The following is a 20,457-nucleotide window of genomic DNA, read 5'->3' on the forward strand; positions in this document are numbered from 1 at the left end:
GCATCTCCTCCCAGACTGTGGCTTGTCCTTTCGTCCTCCGGCCCGTGCTCCGCAGAGTGACAGCTTTACTTCTGAGGAAATTCAGTCCATCGTTTTCCCTGTCACGGGTTGTGTGTGTGATGTCAAGTCTAAGAGCCCTGCCTAGCCCAAAACCTGGAGATTTTCTCCTTTTTTTTCCCCCCTAAAAGCCTTCTATCTTTGTATTTTGTATCCGTGGTCCATTTGGGGTTAACTTTCATACCAACTGTGAGGTCTAGGTCCGGTTCTATTTTTCTGCCTGTGACCGTTCACTTGTTTCAGCTCCATTTACTGAGAAGACGGCCGTTCCTGCGCTGAATCACCTTCAGACACTGGTCAAAGATCAGTCGGGCTTATCTGTATGGGTGTGATTGTGGTTCTCTGTTCCGTTGACATATGTGTCTACCCTCCACTAACATCCCACAGTCCTGATTATTAGAGCTGTATACGGGTTCACCTTGTTTTATGGTGCTTTGAAGATAATTGCATTTTTTTACAAATTGAAGGTTTCTGATAAACCTGCGCCAAGCAGGTCTGTCGGCACGATGCTTCCAGAAGCCTTGCCTAGCTGTCTCCGTGTCACATTTCAGTACTTCTTGGACTAGTTCAAACTTTTTCATTCTTATTATATTTGAATTGCTGCAATTTCATGATAAAATTTTAACAGATGAGCAGTTGCTTTTTGTGGATGAGCAAAGACAGTGGTTCCTTTTTTTTTTTTTTAAGATTTTATTTATTTATTTGAGAGAGTGACCAAGCATGAGCCAGGGGAGGGGCAGAGAGAGAGGGAGAAGCAGGTGCCCCACAGAGCAGGGAACCCAACGACGCGGGGCTTGATCCCAGGACCCTGAGATCCTGACCTGAGCCGAAGGCAGACACTTAACGGACTGATCCACCCAGGCGCCCCAAGAAAGCGGTTTCTTGAGATGATATCTGTTCCTGGTAAAGTTGCTGTGCAGATTGTTGCAACGACAACAAAGGATTTAGAATACACATAAACTTAGTTAATAAGGCAGGGGCAGGGTTTCAGAGGATTGACTCCAGTTTTGAAAGGAGTTCTGCTGTGGGGATGGTGGTTCCAAACGGCTTCGTATGCTGCAGAGAAATCTTTCCTGAAAGGACGAGTCTGGGTGCAATGACGTTCACTGTGGTCTTATTTTTTTTATTTTTTTAAAGATTATTTATTTTTTTATTTGACAGAGAGAGAGAGTGTGAGAGGGAACACAAGCAGGGGAAGTGGGGAAGGGAGAAGTAGGCTTCCCTCTGAGCAGGAAGCCTGACGTGGGGCTTGATCCCAAGGGCCCTGGGATCATGACCGGAGCCGAAGGCAGACGCTTCACGATGGAGCCACCCAGGCGCCCCCGCTGTGGTCTTATTTTAAGAAATTGCCACAACCACCCCAGCCTTCAGCAACTGCAGCCTCATCAGTCAGCAGCCCTCCCTACAGAGGCAGGACCCTCCACCAATAAAAGGATTGAGACTCACTGAAAGCTCAGATGATGGTTAACATTTTTTAGCAATAACGTATTTTTTTAATTGGAGTATTAAATTGCACACTTAATACACTGCCATGTAGTGTAAACAGAAGTTTCATACACACTGGGAAGCCAAACAATTCGTTTTGACTCGGTTTTTTGTGATACTTGAATTCATTGAGGTGGTCTGAACCCAAACCCAAGATATCACCAATGTGTGCCTGTAAATAGGTCTTAAAACCAGATAGACTGATTCAGCCCACATTTATCTTCCTTTTTCAAGTTGTTTTAGCTATTCTAGTTCCTCTGCATTTCCATATAAAAGTTAGAATAATTGCATCCGTTTCTACAAAAGTCTTGCTGGAATTTTGATGGGAACTATGTTAAACCCACAGATCACTTTGGGGAGAACGGACATCTTTATATGTCATCTTCGTATGTCAATTTACTTTACTATGTAAAGTCTTCCAAACCATGAACGTGCTATGTCTCTTCATGTATTCAAATTTTCTTTTTTAATCTCCTTCATCAGGGTTTTGTAGTTTTCAGCTTACAACTTATGTGTCTGTCCTGTTATATTTACACCCAAGTTTTGGGTTTGTTTGTTTTTTTTTAGTGTTTGTACGGTGGTATTGTGATTTTCATTTCAGTGTCCACATGGCCACTTTGCTAATATATGTAAATACAATCAATTTTGTATATTTATCTTGTATCCTGTGACCTTGCTGAACTCATTTTTTAGTTCTAGGAAAGTTTTTGTAAATGCGTTGGAATTTTTTGTGTAGACAGTCGTGGCACCAGCGAACCGAGTTTTATTTCTTCCTTTCTCATCTGCTTTCCTTTTCTTGCCTTGCTGCACTGGCTAGGACTTCTAGCACAATGTCTAGTGAGGACAGTGAGAGCAGACATCTCTGCCTTGTCACTGGTTAAGCAAGAAGGATTCAGTCTTTCACCAAGCTGTAGGTTTTTGGTAGACGTTCTTTGTCCACTTGAAGAAGTTCTCCTCTATTCCTGCTTTTCTGAGAGTTTATGAAATGAACAGATGTTAAGTTCTTTCAAATGTTTTTGAATTGATATGATCATGTGTTTTTTTCTTTAGCTGTTAATATAGTAGATCACACTCATGGATTTTCAAAGATTGAACCAGCCTTGCATCCCTGGAATTAACCCCACTTGACCTTGACTTATAATCATTTTCATATTTTGCTGAATTCAAAGCGCTAATATTGTGTTAGGGATTTTTGCATCTGTATTCAAGAGGAATGATGGTCTGTCTTTTTCCCTTTGTTATATTTGTCTGGATTTGGTATCAAGTTAATACTGGCTTCATAAAATGAATTGGAAAGTATTCCCTCCTCTTCTGTTTTCTGGAAGAAATTGATTAGAAATGTGTTAATTCTTCTTTAAATGTTTAGTAGAATTCTCCAGTGAAACCATTTGCACCTGGAAATTTCTTCTGGGGGAGATTTAAAATCAGAAATTCAGTTTTCCTAATAGTTTAAGACTGTTCAAATTACCTATTTCATCTTGGTTGAGTTTGGTAGTTCACACTTTTCTAGGAATTGCTCTTTTTCCTCTAGGATTTCATATTTCTGTGTGTGGAGTTCTATGTAGTGTTCCTTTATTATCTTCCAGGGTTTGTAGTCATATCCCCCCTTCATTCCTAATACTACAACTTTGTGTCTTCTCTCTATGGTATTTTTGCCAATCTTTCTAGAGATTTGCCAATTTACTAATATTTTTAAATAACTAGCTCTTGGCTTCATTGATTTGCTGCATTGTTTTACTATTTTCTTTTCCCTTGATTTCTGTTCTTTATTACTTCCTTGCTTTTGCTCTTGTGGGTTTATTTTGCTCTTCGTTTTCTAGGCTCTTGGATTATTGAGATGAGTTTCTCCTCTCTTCTACTGTAAGCCTTTAGTGCTATAACTCTTCCTCTCAGTACTGCATTAGCCATGTCTACGGCTAAGTTTGGGTGTATTCTGTTTTCATTTTCACTCAGTTCAGCGTCCATTTTTATTTCTTTTGAAGTTTCCACTTTCACCCATGAATTACTTAAGGGGGTATTATTTAACTTCCAAGATTCTCCTATGATCTTTCTGTTACTGATTTCCCGTTGGATTCTCTTATGGTCAGAGACCATACTCTACATGGTTTCATTTCTTTTAAATTTGTTGAGGTCTTCTTTGTGGTCCAGAATATGGTGTCTTGGTCTGTGCTTCCTACGCATCTGAAAGGAATACGTGTTCTGCTGTTCCTAAGTGGAGTGGTCTCTTGCTTGTTTGATGGGCTTCTCAATTTATGTCAAGGCTTCAAGATCATTAACTCTCAAAGGTCATGGTGATACATTACTTCCCCCAAGAATTTCAGAATAAGTGATCTAAAATCTGGCTGGGTTCCCCCAAGGAAGCCTGTGAAACTTTCTCACTGTTGGCTCTTATTAGAGTCACCATTTCTCTCTCCTGGTATAGGTGGAAGCCTCCCTGAGGGATAGGGCCTTGGGTCAGCCAGCAGCTCCACACAGGGCTCTATGAAAATTTTACTCTTACGGTTTCAGGACCTACAACAAGACATCATTTTTCTTCTTCTCATCCAGTCTTAGAATTCTAAAGCTAGAGGGAACCTTGGGTCATCACGCATTCATGTGGCAAGTGAAGGGATGAGAGGTTCCAAGAGGCTAATTTAGATTGATCGTTTTTTTAAACACTTCTTATGAAATTAACATATATTCATTATAGAAGTGTATTAGATATAGAAAAACAAAAATAAGGAAGAAGTGTATATACAATCTTACAACCAAAAAATAACTACTACCATGATTTCAGAGTGTATCTTCCCAATGCCTTCAAAAATGAGATCACACTGTATTACTGTCTTACGATCTCTTTTTTTCTTTTAACTCTAACAATAGACATGAATATTTTCCAAAATATTATTTCTGATAGCAGAATATATTTCTACAGGCCAGATGCACCCTCATTTATTCAATGTCCATCTCATAGACACTGGGGCTATTACAGTTTTCACTGGGTTAAATAACCCCGAGATGAACATCTTCTATGTGCATACCTGGGTTCCTTCCTAGGAATGGAGGCATTAGAGCAGAACGCAGGAAGGTTTTTTTGCTCTTAAGCCCCATCACCATACTGGATAATTGAGATTTTTTGTTTGTTCGGGCAGATTTCGTTTGGTTTTCATTTGTTTTGGTTTTAGCAGAGGGCTAGGCATACAGCCAGCAGAGACTACATGACTCAGGAGCAGGTCTCGTGCAGGTTCTCAGTGTTTTAGGGCGTGAACGAATAGCCACCTGGAGCCAGGGCTTTCTCTTCCTTCCCAGGAGCAGGGAGTGCTGGAAAGAACAGTGCTGTGAGCGTCTGTGCCTTCCTATGAAGCCTCTGGCATGGGGCCCAGCCAGGAAACAGGAAAACTGGCAGGTTATATTCAGCCTGGGACCTGAACCTTGTAAAGCCACCACCCAGCCCAGGGTTACGTGCCAGGCAACAAAGGGACAAACTCGCTCAGCCCGGCCTGCTTCCTCTCTCCATGAGGAGAGGACCTGCCATGAGAACACTGTGTTTTACATTTGAAATATGCCTTGAACTCACCTTGTCCTGGTAATTAACCCGCCATAAAGTGGAGCAGGGCACTAAGTGAAAACTTCCCTATTTAGAGACCCAGTCCTGCCTGCTTTTTATGGCCGGTGCAGACTAGGGGAGGACCAGAGTCCGGCCACACTGCCGAGAGACCACCGAGATGGGCTGGTGGGGGCAGGCCAGGTGGGAAAGGGCCTCTAAAGGTGGGTGGGGAAACTCCATGCCCCGGAGCGGCTCTGGCTGCTGGCGGTGGGCGTGAGGGTCTCCCCGAGGTCTCCCCGCCATGGCGTTGGCGCCGCCTGCCTACGACATTCCAATTTGGGCCCTGGTGATCCGCAGAGTTTTCCCCTTCTCCATCTGTCTTTCTTTTTTGGTCCGTAGAGAAAGAAGAATTAATCCAGAGCGTGCTGACCCAGGTGGCAGAGCAGTTCTCCAGGTACAGAACCTTCTAGATGCATAGTCCCTGGACAGCAGGTGCTCAGCGCCCCGACGTGGGGAGGTAAACACACCCGCCAGCCTTCTGTCATGGAACACAGGCGCTGGAGATCGTTTGAGGGTGTGTCTCTTTCCTCCCCGCCCCTCGGAGGCCCGGAGCACCTTAAAAGCAATCCCCAGCGTCCTGTGCCCCCTACACCTCCGGAGGCCTCGCCCAGGGCAGGGGGCAGCAGAGGTTTGCCACGCCCCTTTCAACTTTGACGATTTTGAGAGGGATGATTTTTTTTTCCATTCCCAGAGCATTTAAAATCAACGAACTGAAAGCTGAAGTCGCGAATCACTTGGCCGAGCTAGAGAAGCGGGTGGACTGTGAGTGACGCTTCTACCTCCTTTCTCCTTGTCTTTTAACCTCTGTTTACATCAGCTGCATCATTCCCCTCCCCCCAACCCCTGGTGGTGAGTGAAGCCTGGAGGTAAGCGGAAATGTCTTCTCTCTGTGAAATGTTCAAAAATTACCTTTTTTTTTTTAAGATTTTATTTATTTATTTGACAGACAGAGATCACAAGTAGGCAGAGAGGCAGGCAGAGGCGGGGGGTGGGGGGTGGGAAGCAGGCTCCCCGCTGAGCAGAAAGCCCGATGCAGGGCTCGATCCCAGGACCCTGAGATCATGACCTGAGCCGAAGGCAGAGGCTTTAACCCACTGAGCCACCCAGGTGCCCCCAAAAATTACCTTTGATGCTAACGGAAGCAAGAACTGTGAGGGTCTGTTGATAAGTGAAAGTCGCTTGGTGACCCATGACGTCACCGCACAGGGCAGTGGGGGGAGCTGGGGAGTGGAGGGGGCGAGGGGTACACTTGGCGGCAAGTGGAGGAGGTAAGCTCCTTCGGTGCAGAAGACGATGGAATAAAAACGTGAAAACGCCTGGAGCAGCCCCCTTGGGAGAGGACCTTCTGCTGAACATCTTCGTGTCTTTTTACATCGAGGCAAGCCGATACGCTCCTCGCCTGCACGACTGTTTCTGGGATATGCCTGTCAAATCTCTAGCTCTTGGCTCCCTGTCAGCACCGGGGCCAGCAGAGGAACTTCCAGCCAGCACAGGGGAGTCGGTTCGGGTCTGGACTCGGGGACCGAACAGCTGAACCCGGGAGGGAACAGCTTCCGCGTCTCTCCCCCGGTGTCCCCGTCCATAAAATAAGGAGCCCTGCTTGAATTCTCACCCTTCATGATTCCCCATCCACGTCTTTGTCAATGTCAAGGCGAAGGACAGCCCATTTATTAAGCTCGGGGATGACGAGAAGAAATCCCAGCCTAAGGCCGGCCGGGCCGTGACTTCCCCAGATGGTGTCTGGCTGATTCACATTCGCAGGACTCCGCGAAGGTCACTTTTCATATTTTGTGTGAATTGCTTGGACTTTTTTCGAGAAGAATATTCGGGATCATGCAAAAACCTATTCCCCGTAATAACGCGAAGCGCGACTTACCTGGTCCCACTTCCCAGAGTATGTCGACATTTAGGAGATCCGTTTGGTGTTCTGTCTTCAAAACCGATTTATGTTCCCCGTGGATGATGGAGAAGCCACAGAGAGATTAAGTGACCCGCTGAAGCTCGGCCAGCAGATTGGACAAGTAAATAAGCCCGGGACGGCTCCCGCCACACAGGACCCAGGGCACCTGCGCGGGCAGGTCGGGAAGCCGCCGTGCAGGCCGGTTGGGGCTCCTTCAGTGGAAAAGGGGCTTCGTGCTGGGGAGCTCCCAGGTGGCTGGGAGCGGGCAGCGGGCCTGCTCAGTGGTGCTGCAGACCCGAAACACCCACGCAGAGCTGACGCTGTGAAGATGCCGCATCTGAGCCCCAGACGCACGCTGTCTGTCTCCCCGGCACCCAGAGCCCCATGTCCGGGCCCCCCGCGGCCCCGCGGCCCCTGCTGCAGACTCAGGCTGCTCGCCCGTACCCTGGCCGCAGATCCGACGTCTGGACGGAGCTGGACGGGAGGCCCACGCCGTGTCTGTGGGGGAGCGCGGTGGCTTCTGCAGCTCTCTCGGTGGAGAACCACCAGTGGGGAGGCTTCAAGCAACAGAAACGTGTCGTCTCACAGCTGTGGAGGCAGAAGCCCCAGACCATGAGGTCCAGGGGGAGCAGTGGGGCCAGGTCCTTCTGGGGGCTCTGAAGGAATGTCTGCTCCAGCCCCTTCCAGCTGCGGGCGGCTCCGGCAAGCCTTGGCTTGTGGTCCCACCACCCCAGACCCCCTCGTCTTCACGAGGCCCCTCCTGCCGTGTCTGCGTCTCAGGCCCCGGAAGGACACCGTCTTAGGATGTAGAGCCCACCTCAGCCAGGACAATCCCGTCTGGGGAGCCTTCATCGATCATATCTGCAGGAACCTTTCTCTAAGGTCGTACTCGTGAGGTCTGGGGGTCGGGATCTGAGCACCTCCCTTTCGGGGGACACAGTTCAACCCGCTAGAGGGCGCGTTTGCCGTGGGAGGCGAGCTCCACTTCCCACTGAGCCCCGTCAGGTAGGGAATTCTCCAGAAGCTGTGGGAGGGGGTCAGCCAAGGGACACGAGAAGCATTTGCTGCTGATTCGATGTTTACAGAAGCGCAGAGTCGCCCAGATGCACCCGGGGGGCCCGGGTGCGGGGGCAGGTGCCTCCCTCTTGGCCTCCCCTGGCCCCGCGCCGGCTTCTCCCCGCCCCCGCTCCTCTCCCAGAAGCCAGCTCTAGCTCCCGCCGGTACTTGCAAACAGGAAAACCAAGGAGGCCATTAATGAATTTTCAAAACTCCTACAGAACATTGTGTTGACTTCAGCTGGTGAGGCTTCCGGTCTCTGGCCGTGGAGACCGTGATCGGGCCGAGAAGTGTTTTGATTTTGCCTCTAAGCGGTGTGTGAACCAAGGACAACAGGCCGTGGCACCTCTGACCTTCTGCCCTCCCTGGCCTGGCCCTGAATCCCCCAGAACTCGCTCTCCCTGGAGGCCCTCGTGTAAATCGTGCAAATGCACATAGGTTGCCTGGAGGGCGCGATACCCCTGCACAGGCTGGGCTCAGGCAGGCAGCCCGCGTGGCCGTCAGCGCGCCGTCACCAGCCCTGCTGATTCCCAGCGCCAGAGACCCGCACAGCAGCAGCGGGCACAGGGAGCCGGGAAGGAAGGAGAGAGGCGTCTAAGGGCGGTGGCCGAGCTAGCGACTTGGCAGTGGTCGGGCACGGGCGGGAGCAGGCGGTCCTCCCACAGCCCCAGCATCCCCACCTCCTGGCTCCCCTCTCCCAGCAGGAACACCCCCCAGGACATGCCCATGACTCCCGACAAGCTCTCATCCTCTTTGAACTCTGTCAGGCTTCAGGCGTGTCCTGTCCTGTCCCTTCTGGCTGGCCCCTTCCCAGCCTCCAAGCACCCCCTGCCCCCTAGCACAGCGGGCGGCGTGCCTCACCTGGGCTGAGTCCCAGGGGCCGTGAGCTCCAAAAAGCCACCGAACACAGCAGTGCACGAACATGCAGACGGGCACGGCTGCTTACACGTATGCACGCGGGCTTACACTGTGTGAACACACGCACGGACGTGCAGAGACATGCACACATGCTTCCACACCTGCGGCCGCGACCCGTCGTGTGTAAGCCGTATGACGCCGGTTTGACTTGCTTAAGTGGAATTCCCTGCCCTTTTTTTTTTTTACCTTCTCAAACCTAATTCCTCTGAGTCAAATATAAACATCTGAATTTCTCTTAATTCACTTTAGAAGCTTCTCTTCCTTTTCATCTAAGTCGTTTTCCTTCTTCGAGTCCCGGACACGGGACACCCGGATCCTCAGAAACCCCATGGGAGCTCCTCTTCCTTCCGTGTTTGCGGACGTGGCCGTGGCCCTGGACCCAGGCCTGGACCAAGGCCTGGACCAGACCCCAAACACCGGCAGAGCTGGCCCGAGGGACAGCGGGGAATGCCAGGTCACACAAACCCACGCTTCGCTCTGAGCCCCTTGGGACATGAGGCTTAGGCACATTCTCTGCCAAAGCCTCTGGAGGAGGTGTTGCAAACACTGCCATAGCCATCCGTGTCTTTAACCAGCTTCCGTGGCTCTGTGGCTGCAGGAAGGGTTGTGGCTGCGGTGGCCCCCCGGGGGAGCCCAGCGAGGCGGTGGACAAGAGGAGGGCGCAGAGCCCCTCCGTGGCCTATGCTGTTGCCTCTGCCCCCTGAGCCCCTTCCCCGAAGCCGCACCCGTCTTCCAGAATCATTCCCAGAGGTTCTCCTTCAGGGTGACCTGGGACTTATAGAACACCCCCTAGAGGTCCCCTAGAGGGGACCCCCGGCTCGCCGGGGGGGTGCTCCTCATCGGGGAGCTCCAGAAGCCCCAGGGGCTCTGGTTCCCGGTTCCGCTCTGGTCCCCAGTTCACGGGGGGATGGGTGGGCCTGCCTTGTAGGGACCTGACACCCAGCCTCACTAGAGAGCTGTCGCCGGGGTCTGTGCAGGACTTCTCAGGGGTGGGCTCCCCTCCTAGGCTGGGCCCTCTCCCTCCTGTGGAATGGGGGCTGGGACGGGCCAAATGTGGAATCTTCCAGAGGCGGCCTGGAAGGGACGGGAGCCACAGTGGCGGGCGTGTGGTGCTCCAGCTGCCCCGCAACCAGGCTCCCTGGCCCCTCCCCGCTGTGTTCCGCCTTTAATCCTCTGACATGTTTTTTCTCTCCATTGATTAATGCCACGCTTTGCCATCTCGTTACTCACTATCCATTCCCTTGGCAACCAGGCCCTTCATAAGCGGAATCGCCATAAATTCTGAATCTCTGGGATTCGGATTAGTGACACTGTGCCGTGTCGCCCAAAAGGCTTAATCTGAGCATCAGCCCCAGTAGATGGCCCAGAAATCTGATCTACAGGAACCGATATCAAATAATCAAACATGACGCGCCCACCCAAGGCCATGAGCCAGAGGCGGCCGCGAACACGGGCGGGTCCTTCATTTACTGATGACGGTAAGAAGCTGTGAGAAAACACGCGACACCATCCCAGCTTTGTCTTTTTAAAACTCCGGCTGGACAGAGAGTTATTTCGAGTGCACGGGGGTGGGAGAGAAACGCCTGGAAAGATCCACACCACTACCATAATAAATGCTTGTTCTCTGGGCTAACAGGACCGTAGATAAACCGTAGGACATTCTTCCTGGAGATGCTCTGAATTTCCTGCGCATGTTTAAAACATAGCGATTGCAACCGTGGACTTCAGCAGGGCACAGACACCCGGTGTGGACTCTACACGCATGTCTATTTGCTCTGAGGATCAAAGTCTATACCACATACCACAACTCTTCTCCTGATCGGCTTGCTTTCCGGAAACGTCTGCCCTCCACGTGTCAGCAAGACCGAGCTTCTTCCCGTGGACGTCGCTTCCGCCGTGTGCTGAGGTCAGCGTCCGAGTGGGAGACGCAGCTGGAGCTGGGGTTCCCCCGCGGGCCAGCCTCCTGCAGTGTGGCCCGGGGCCTGGACCCCGCCCTCCGGGGGAGCCAAAGCAATAAGAGAGCGAGCTAGTGAGCTTTCCTCCGAGGGGCCTGTGGTCTCCAGCACCTCGTCGTGGGGTCCGTGATGCAAGGAAGGGCTAAGAACACCCTATTCCAGAAGCACCACCTGGCTCGTTCCAACCCTTTGCACTGACGGCCCTGGGCTTTGGTCCCGTGTCCCGGTGGGGGACTTTCAGCACAACATCCCCGGCGCGGCACGGAAGCAAGTCACCAGGACCATGTCCCAGTATCAGATCCTCTAGATTCCCACCACTCTGGGCAGAAAGAAGCAATATTTTCAGTAGCCCTGCCCGCCCCCTCGGGCCCTGACCCTGGAAATTCTTAGAAAGCTGCCCTGGGGGACTTGGGGTTCAGGCAGGCTGCTCGGCGCTTCTACTCTGCTGTCCAGTGGCAGGGCACTTTCCGGGAGATCATCCACGTCGTATTGTCAGGGATCAGACCACGCTTGAGGGAAAGGGGCTAGAGGAGCATCGCGGGAAAGTCTCTTTTTGCCTAAAAATTGAGGTGCGATTGCGGAGCAGCACAGCGAACCTCTCCTGTTTCCTAAAAACTGCCTTGAACCTGAAGGCCTCTCGGAAACCAGTGTTTTGCTCAGTAGCAGTATTTTGGGGTGATGAGTGCACCCCCAGAGTGAGGGTCTCGAAGCTGAGTGCTCGCTGGGAGGCATGGGCTCCCTGCCTTCCTGGGGGATCAGTGTGTCTGGACTCCGCCAGCCCTCCTCTGGAGTGGGGCTTCAAGAATGCGAGTGAGCCGGGCTCCCCCTTGACCGAGCCTGTTCGAGTCCCCCCCACATGAGGTCCCCCCACACCTTCTCCCGGTTAACTGCTCCAGCGGGCCCTTAACATGTGAAAGTTTTATCACAATATGAGCTCATCCTTTCCGGGAAGGCTGGGGCTCCCCCCAGCCCCGCCCCGGGCTTCTCCCCCCGCCCACCCCCACCCCCACCCCCCCACCCCGGGCTTCTCGTCTTATTTTCATGCGAGGAGGCCTTGTTCCCACCTTTTCTTCCTGGGAGGAGAGATTTCTTTGTCCTGTGTCTTCAGCTGCTGCTTAGAGGCCTGGAGAGAGAAAGTAGGGTGTGGGTGCCCGACTCTGGATTCGGGGGAGGGGAGCAGGGGCTCTGCCCTGCGGAAACCGCAGGGAGGGGTGCGGCGGTTCGTCCTGGCCCGGGGCCAAGACAGGCCTGCCAGGCCAGAGTCCCTGTCCCTGGGCTGCCAGCACCTTCAGCAGCGGGGACCCGGGTGGGAGCCCAGAGCCAGCTTTCCTCCCGGGGCTGGACCCAGTTAGCAGCTTCGCAAGGGCCTCCGTGTGTCTCCATGGTAACCCCTTTGCTTCTTTGTCCCAGTGGAAGGCCTGAAAGTGCTGGAGATCGAGAAATGCAAGAGTGACATCAAAAAGATGCGGGACGAGCTGGCGGCCAGGAGCAGCAGGTAAGGTCAGGCCCGGGAGGAACGGCCCGTGCGTGTGCCCGGAGGGGGCTCTGGGCTGTTCTTCCCAGCCAGAGGCACAGCCAGAACCTGCCCGGAGGAGCGCAGGGCACAGGCGGCAGGGCTCCGGCTGGGATCTGCTTGTCAACCACGCACCTTCTTATGGCTAAAGAGAGTTTAGGGCCAGCGGAGGCGAGGAGGCGAGGAGCCCGGCTTCACTTGAAGGGGGAATGACCGTCCGGAAATCAGAGCGTTAGGACTCACTTATCCAGCTCGAGAGACGTTGGCATTGATTTCTAAAAAAGGCCCAATAAGAGGAAAAGGCGTTTGGCACATGGGGGAGGGTGTCCCGCTGCCTGGAGGCTATGCTCCTGTGTGGACGTGCCCAGAGCTCAGAGCAGCCGGTCCCAGGAGAGATCCCACGGGGCCTCCAACCGCTCTCCGCATAGAGGTCACATGTCGGGCAGAACCTGGGGCTCTCCCCTGGGGACCCAAAATTCATGGGAAAAACACCCCAGGCTTCCCGATTCCCCGCTTGAAAGTGGGTGTTGGCACAGCAGGAACCTCTGCTAAAACTGTGGTCCCAGCAAGCGCTCGGGGTGACCGTGGAGATGACGAGGGAGGGGGCGCGCATGGAGCACATGTACCGTGGGGAGCGTGCACCTGCCGCTCGGCGGGATCCCCCAATCCCCCCCCCCGGTTCACGGCTGTGCACCCAGGAAGGACACATGGGTCCAATGGGGCCCCACCAGGCAGCCCTGAGGGCAGAGCGCGGGCTCGGGGGGGGGGGGGGGATTTAGTGGGAACGAGGAACCCAAAAACAGCCCTGCGCTCGCCCACCAGGCCGTCTTCGAAAGCTCGGCTGCTGGTTTGAAGATCATTCCCGGATCTTAAAAGTCTGAGGGTGACCAGCTTAGGGAGGGAGGCCGCAGAAAAGGCTCTTGGAAGGCTGGAGGTGTAGGGGAAGCTGACGGCCCCGTGTGGGCGCCGAGGGCCTGGCTGGCCTCCAGTGGGCTCGAAGCCACAGGAGTGTGGTTTCACAGGGACCACGCCACGTTTACATCACGCCCACATGGCCCCTGATGCGGATTTGGGGAGGTCTCCTCTCATGGAACTTGGGGAAGGTGGGCAAAAGGGTTTGTGAAAATTCGCAGAGAACTGCAAGTGAGTAACTCGTCCCGGACGTCCCCCAGTGCGAGGCTCTGTGGGGGCCGGAGACCGAGCCCCTTGTGGGACGGGATACAAGTGCTGGAGTTGGCTGGGGCGGGCAGCTGGGCCCAGCTCAGGCCCTCCACGGCTGTGGTCATGGGGTCACCCTCTGGCTCACATGTATGCTGCCCAAAGGGGGGGTCTCCCAGGCTGGGGTGGGGTCCCTGAGGTCCCTCCCTGCCTTTGTGAGCATCTCCTCACTCACAGACGTGCCGACCCGCAGAGCCCACAGAGGCCCCATGCAAGGGTTTTAGAAGACAGCCTCTCGTCCCTTCTCAAATGACTAAGGCCTGCCACCTGCCCAAAGCCACCGGGCATGAGTCACGAGCCCCGCGCCCTCGCTGGCCTTGTCCCCTGCTGCGTCCCAGGCCGGGCACCCTCCTCCATCCCGGGAAAGGGGGCGTGTGCCGTCCCGGGGCAGCTGCCGGCCCTGCTCCTGCTGCTGGGGCTGCAGAGGGAAGAGCTCCCTCGGCCTGGGTAGTCCCCACAGTGGCACCAAGGCCCGGGGCCGGAAGCCGGAGATCCAGGTGTCCATATGGCCACGCCCCGTCGGGAGCTCCAGGGAGGATCTACTCCAGCACCCCTCCAGGCTTCCACGGTTGTCATCGGCCCCGGGGGCTCCTGGAGGGTCCGTGCTTCCTCCATCTTGGTCTTCATGTGGCCTTTCCCCCATGCGCCTCTGTGTCCAGATGTCCCTTTCTAAAAGGACACCAGTCCCCTCCATGCCCCAGTGTGGCCACATGTGACGTCATCTTCCAAAGGATGTCGCGTGCCAGGTCCTGGGGCTTTTCTCACGTTGGGGGGACGTAACTCACTCCACAGCACAGCACGGGGGAAGGACACTCCCGATTTTAGAGCACAGGAAAGCAGCCCCACGGGAGCCGAGAGGCAAACCGTGGCCCACAGGCGCTCGTCTGGCCCAGTGGGCAGAGCCGAGGCGTGGCGGGTGCTGGGCCCAGCCGCGGGCTGAAGCGCTCCTCCTCGCCGCCCAGAAAGCCCATTTTTAGAGCTCCGGGTGCCGTGATCCAAAGAGAAGCCTTCCCCGGGCCCTGACTGCTTCTAGAGGCGATATTCTTGGCAGACGGTTTTCACAGCCTCCCACGGAGGTGAGAGACGGGTAGATGGGACTCTTCAGGCACAAACAGAATGGGGTAAAACGCTGCAACGTGGCTGACACGTTTGGGAAAAAGAATCCCGGTGGCCTTGGCCCGGGTCTAACCCACAGCCCAGCCCCCCACCCCAGGCCGTGCTCCGGGAGCCCGGCAGCCCCTTCTGGGCCCCCGACAAACGGCCCTTCCCTTGCTCTGCGGAGAAGTGAACCCCGATGGCAAACGGGGCTGCCGCGTGCCCCCTTCTGTGTGTTGTCTGTAAGGTTCCCTTTCGGTCACGCAGGGACGCCGTGTAACATATTCGCGCCCTGGGACCAGGCCCCTCGATGCAGGGCTCTGCCCAGATGTGGGGGGAGAGATGGGCCGGGCACCCCGCACAGCCCTTCCTGGCGAGAGCAACCGGCTGGGCGGCCGTCGGCCTGTCTGGGAGGACCGACAGAGGCCTGTGCCCACACAGATGGCGAACGGGCCTGAAGGGCAGCCCCACATTCGCCCGCACACGAGCCCCAGCCAGCGGGGTCTCCGCACCAGGTGCCTTCCCGCTCTGGGGACAGCGGCGGATGGGGGTCTCGCAGTTCCTCCTGGTCCAGTGTCCTGCTCACATTCAGGGCAGGGCCAGGCCTAGCTGCGCACGGGGCGGAGCTGGCCGCTTGACCTGGGCGGGGAGGGCTCCCGAGGGCTCCGCTTTCATCCCAAACAAGTGGCCTTGTCCACTGGACGCGCCACGGGGGTGGGGGGCTGGGAGCCCAGGAAGTGAAAGTCAAAATCAGCCCCAAATAGAATGAAAAGAAAAGGCACCGTGCCAGCTGCTCCCTCGCTGGAGGAGGCCGGTTCCCGTGGCAACGGGGCACAGAGGGAGCAGGCGGGGTGCCTGGCCGAGCGGGGGGTTGGGGGGGCCTGGCGAGCGTCCCCGGGCACCCAGCAGACGCTCCCGACGCCGGGATTTTCAAGGAAGCAGCTGGCTTCCAGCAGGCAAACCATCTTGCTTTGTGCGAGCTTCACACCCTGCCAGGAATGTCACACGTGCACAGAGGAGGCTGAGCGCAGGGAGGACGGGGCGAGGGTGCGCACAGACCAGGCTCGTCACTGCTCAGAAAGCTGCGGGCTGTGACTTCGCGTTCATGGGCCTCGATGGAAGGCACCTGGTTCGTGCCCTTTAGCGGTTCCTTGATTGCTCTTTTGCTGAAGCTGTGCTGAAATCCCTCCACGCACGAAGCGTGCTGTTTTGCAAGCATCGCGTTGAGGGAAAGAACAGTGGGAGCCCCAGAAAACTGGACTGGAGGCCCCTTTATCAGAAAGGAAGCAGAGCTGTTACTCTGAGTTTGCAGGTGGTGTGGCCCCCGGAGTTAAACCTCCAGACGATACAGCTGGACGGGGGTGAGCCCCACCGAAATCCGGCTGCCGAGCTGAAACAAACATGCGTCATGTATGGAGATTTTGAAAAGAAATACCGCTTCGTGATCTTTTTTTCGCTTACGATACTGTGAGCTCTAAAGGGATCGACGTGGAACCAACATCCGGTCCCTCCGTCTTTCCCGGAGGGCACAGTGCACGTGCATCTCAACCCACCTCGTACCTTGCTAGATTTTTTTTTTTTTTGCATTACCTTTCAGTCTATCCTGTGTGCAACATTTCTTCTTCCCCTTTCCCCAAAATCCTTCGTACATCACATAATTCTCATCATTATCTTAACACACAACCGTCCTTCTTGTTGGATGGGCCCTAAGGGTGTAAATAGCTTCTCGCTCAGCAACAGCGAGGTGGTTTCCGGTTTGCTGTTGCGTTTTTACAACAACGGGGGACGTTGTCGGGAATGCCTTCATGCACGGAAGCGTTTGCTTGCTTCTGGTTCTTTTCTTAAAATGCATCCCCGGTGTAGACGCAGCGCACAGGCTTGCAGGAAGGGATGTGTTGTGGCTCTGACTCTGAGGTCTTACAGTTCTCGCAGGGGATAGGACGTGATCTACAAAGTGTGTAACGTCCAAGGATGGGGAGTTCCCTTCCAGGAAAGTAGGGTCCCCGGGTAGGGAGGGGGCCACATCCAGCCCTCGGATACCACCAAGGTCAGCACACTCTCCCCCTGACACCGACCGTTGGCTTCCCCTGGAGCACGCCTGGCTCGATGTGGTCTGACCTTACTGGGGAGCAGCTGCCCTGATGCTAAGAAGTGAAGGAAAACAATCAGGAGCCCGAGAGCAAATTCATCTCTCAAAGGTAGTTTCCAGGGGAAACTGGAAACATCCTAAAAGTCCCTGGTGGGGACCGGATTGGCAGCAAGGCACCCCCCTCCCGGGGAGCACCCCAGAAGCACGTGCCTCCGTGTGCAGCTGAGCTCTGGGGGCAACAAGCAGAGAGTTCGCCACGAGCGAGGTGAAAAACAGTAGCACAAGAGTGAGTCTGGGACACTTCCATTTTTGTTAAAAATCCAAGGCACTGTCCCTGTGCATCTGTGCCCAAGGAACATTCTGGAAGGATACCCCGAACTTAACAGAAGGTATCTCCAGAGATTGAGAGGAAAGAAGTAGGTAATGTGGGGGCTTTTTTATTTTTTTTAATTTGCTGACTTCCTTGTTTGAGCTTTTTAGAATAAAAGTGTTTTACTTCCCTCGTTAAAAGATTTTTTAGGAATTTGCCTGAAGTGGAGCTGACGTGTTTTCTGAGAGAGAAGCATCCCCGGGTCCAGGCAGGGTCCCTGGCAGGTTCGCCATGACAGATCACGGGCTTGCCGGCTTACGCTCCCCTAACAAATGAGGACACGGGGCCCATGGGGTCTGGGCTTGGCTGGGGCTTCTTTGGTGTCGCTCTGCAGAGCGGCCCCCACCGGACACCCCGTCCGCGGCTAATTCTGACTGTTCCCCGCAGGACCAGCTGTCCCTGTAGGCACAGTTTTGTGGACAAGAAGCCGAGCCCTCCGCGTGATGTCCCCACGTACCCCAAGGTGAGAGGAAGTTCTAGCTCTGGAGAAGTGGTCTGTGCCCCCGGCCGGGCCCCCAACCCTCGGCCACCCTGACTTCCTGGCCAGGCCCCGTCTGTCCGCATGTTTGCAAACGCAGCTCCCGCCGTGGCCCCGGGCTGTGGGACCCCCACCCCCCACCGTTCTCAGGCCCAGTGCTTTTTCTCTCTGCTGTGTGCTAGCCGCGGGGGACCCCAGGCCAGCAGGTCACGGCCCCTCCCCGCTGTCCGCCCCTCGCCCACTGGGTGAAGGTGTTTACACTCAGACAGTACTGTAAGGAACTTCCTTTTTTTTTTTATGGTTTTTAGTTATTTATTTGAACGAGATCACAAGCAGGCAGAGAGGCAGGCAGAGAGAGAGGAGGAAGCAGGCTCCCTGCTGAGCAGAGAGCCCGATGCGGGGCTCGATCCCAGGACCCTGAGACCATGACCTGAGCCAAAGGCAGAGGCTTTAACCCACTGAGCCACCCAGGAGCTTCCATTTCTAAAATCACCTAACCTCCGCCTCCATGAGAAGTTTCGCTTTTCCGCCTCTAGAATTTTCTCCCTTGCGAGAGCCCAGGCCCTGGCGGAGGGCCCAGTGACCAGGGAGTTGGGGGGCTGGGGGCTTCCAACCACCACAGAGCAGGGTCTTGTGATGTCGGTCACCCTCTCGGCCGTGCCTTCAGCCGAGAGCACGGGACCCTGGCCTGGCAGACTGTCCCCTCGGGCTTGCGCTTAGAGTCAGGGTCGGCGTGCTGGCATGGGGACAGGCATCCCAGGCCCGGCATGGGGCAAACCGCCCCCCACCGCCCACGGTCCTTGCGGGGACAGAGAGCCTCCCGGAGCCGCCCTGTGAGGGGTTCCCCCAACCCGGTTCCAAACGCGTGCGGCGTATCGCCTGAGGAATTCAGATGGGCACCGGGGCCTCTGTCTCACGGGAACACATGACCGGCCTCTCCCGATCCTGCCCCGGGGCCCACAAGGCCGCCGACGGCCAGAATGAAAGGTGTCCGTCCTCTGTCCTCTGTAGCAGCTCCTTACAAGAAACCAAACAGGCTCCCGGGGGGCTGGGTCGGTTAGGCAGCCAGCTCTTGGCTTCAGCTCAGGGTCCTGGAATCGAGCCCCACGTCGGGCTCCGAGCTCAGCAGGGAGCCTCCTTGGGATTCTCGCTCCTCTGCTCCTCCCCATGCTTGTTCTCTCTCTGAGTAATAGTAATAGTAATAAATGAAGGAAAAACCAAGCAAACCAAACACCTCGGGGAAGACCCCATCTCATCCCCAAGCACCATGACGGTCTTACATCTAAGGTCACAGCCTGTTCCCCGTGACGGTTTGACCCGAACTCTGGCACTCCCCGATCCGCAGCCCCCAGCCCGGCCAGCTATGGCCGCCAAAGGCAGAAACTCCAAATCGCTTCCTGCCCAGTAGTTGAATCTAGGCCAAGTTCATCCTTCTTCCTTGACTTCACTCTAGTGTTTTTCCCGTCGGGTTTACGGAGAGGCCGTCCACCCGGAGTCACCCGGAGTTTGTCTCCGCGACTTTGGAGAGACTTAGGCAGGCGTTGAGTGGGGGACATCTGTCACCCCACGGCCCCGCGTCTGGCCACGGACGGAAGGTCTGAGCCTGGCCCTCGCAGAATCCTTGCAGAGTGTGGCCTTGGAGTCCGTACACAGGTGACCGGGGGCAGGAGGATGTGGAGCAAACATCCCCCCGCCCCCGCAAGGTCACCGGCCTTCGTCCCAGCCCAGAGCCTAACCAGCCCCCTGTCCTCCCCAGTACCTGCTCTCTCCGGAGACCATCGAAGCTCTCAGGAAACCCACCTTCGACGTCTGGCTCTGGGAGCCCAACGAGGTGAGTGAGCGCCCCAGTGCCAGCGTCACGGGGACCCACCGGGGCCCCCCGCAGCTCCATCTGCTGAAGGCCTCAAGTCCCCAGGCGCTCCCTCAGTCTGACTCTGGGTGGGCTCAGGAGGGCGAGGACACGGGACTCAGGCAGGGGTGTCAGAGCAGAGGCGCGGGCAGGCCGGTTCATCCCCAGCCCGCACACCCTCCGGGCTGCCGTGTCCCCCAGGGGGAGACCCGGGACTCCCACACAAGCCCATTCTACCGGTGTCCCCTTTTGCTGAGAAAACACTAACATGGAGATTTCCGTCTGTTCGGTGTGATGTAATAACATCAGTCATACTCCTCCATTCCTGATCCCCGAAAACACGAGTCCCTCGTGTTGGACATGACGTCCACCAAATCTGGGACTCCTCCAGCTTTCTGGTAACACAGACGCGCAGAGTGGCCGCCCCCCAGCCAGCTCGCCGCAGGGGACAGGCAAGGAGGGCTCTGTGCCCTGCGCAGGCACGTCTCGCCGGCCAGGACTTGGGGTCACTAAAGTCCCGGCTCTCGTGCTTTCGTTCCTGCACCGAGAGGGGCCTCCACCCCACTGCGGGCCCGCATCCCAGGGATCGTCCCACCGCACACGCCCGGCCAAACTTGTGTGCCCCAAATCATCCAGCCACCCGGGAGCCTGCAGGACTGGAAAGGGTGGGAGGAGGCGTGACCAGGAGAAACGGGAGGTGGATCCTTGAAGACCAGTCCTAGGACCAAGGTCCAAGCAGGGGACCCGGGCAGGGAAGGCCTGCGCGTGGGCGAGAGGACACCCAGGATGGCTCAGCGCCCACAGATTCCAGGTTCCGGCGGGTGCACAAACACGGCTGCTGGAAATCGCTCTGGCTTCCGCATGCGGGGAGTGAGGGCAGAGCCCAGT

The 20,457-nt window shown here is 55.5% G+C and overlaps 1 protein-coding gene across 1 annotated transcript in view; it reads left to right on the top strand.

Moving 5' to 3' along the window:
- The window catches only part of LOC111155736 (phosphodiesterase 9A), an 82,059-nt gene that overhangs the window by 47,516 nt on the left and 14,086 nt on the right, over positions 1-20,457 (top strand). Inside the window, exons 5-9 of the mRNA XM_022516103.1 lie at positions 5,468-5,522; positions 5,820-5,890; positions 12,368-12,452; positions 17,630-17,705; positions 19,477-19,551. Coding sequence (XP_022371811.1) covers positions 5,468-5,522; positions 5,820-5,890; positions 12,368-12,452; positions 17,630-17,705; positions 19,477-19,551 — 362 coding nt within the window. The remainder of the gene's footprint in view (positions 1-5,467; positions 5,523-5,819; positions 5,891-12,367; positions 12,453-17,629; positions 17,706-19,476; positions 19,552-20,457) is intronic.

This window comes from Enhydra lutris, unplaced genomic scaffold (assembly GCF_002288905.1).
Source record: "Enhydra lutris kenyoni isolate GAN:26980312 unplaced genomic scaffold, ASM228890v2 scaffoldscaffold43, whole genome shotgun sequence".
In the NCBI taxonomy this organism is placed as follows: Eukaryota; Metazoa; Chordata; class Mammalia; order Carnivora; family Mustelidae; genus Enhydra; species Enhydra lutris.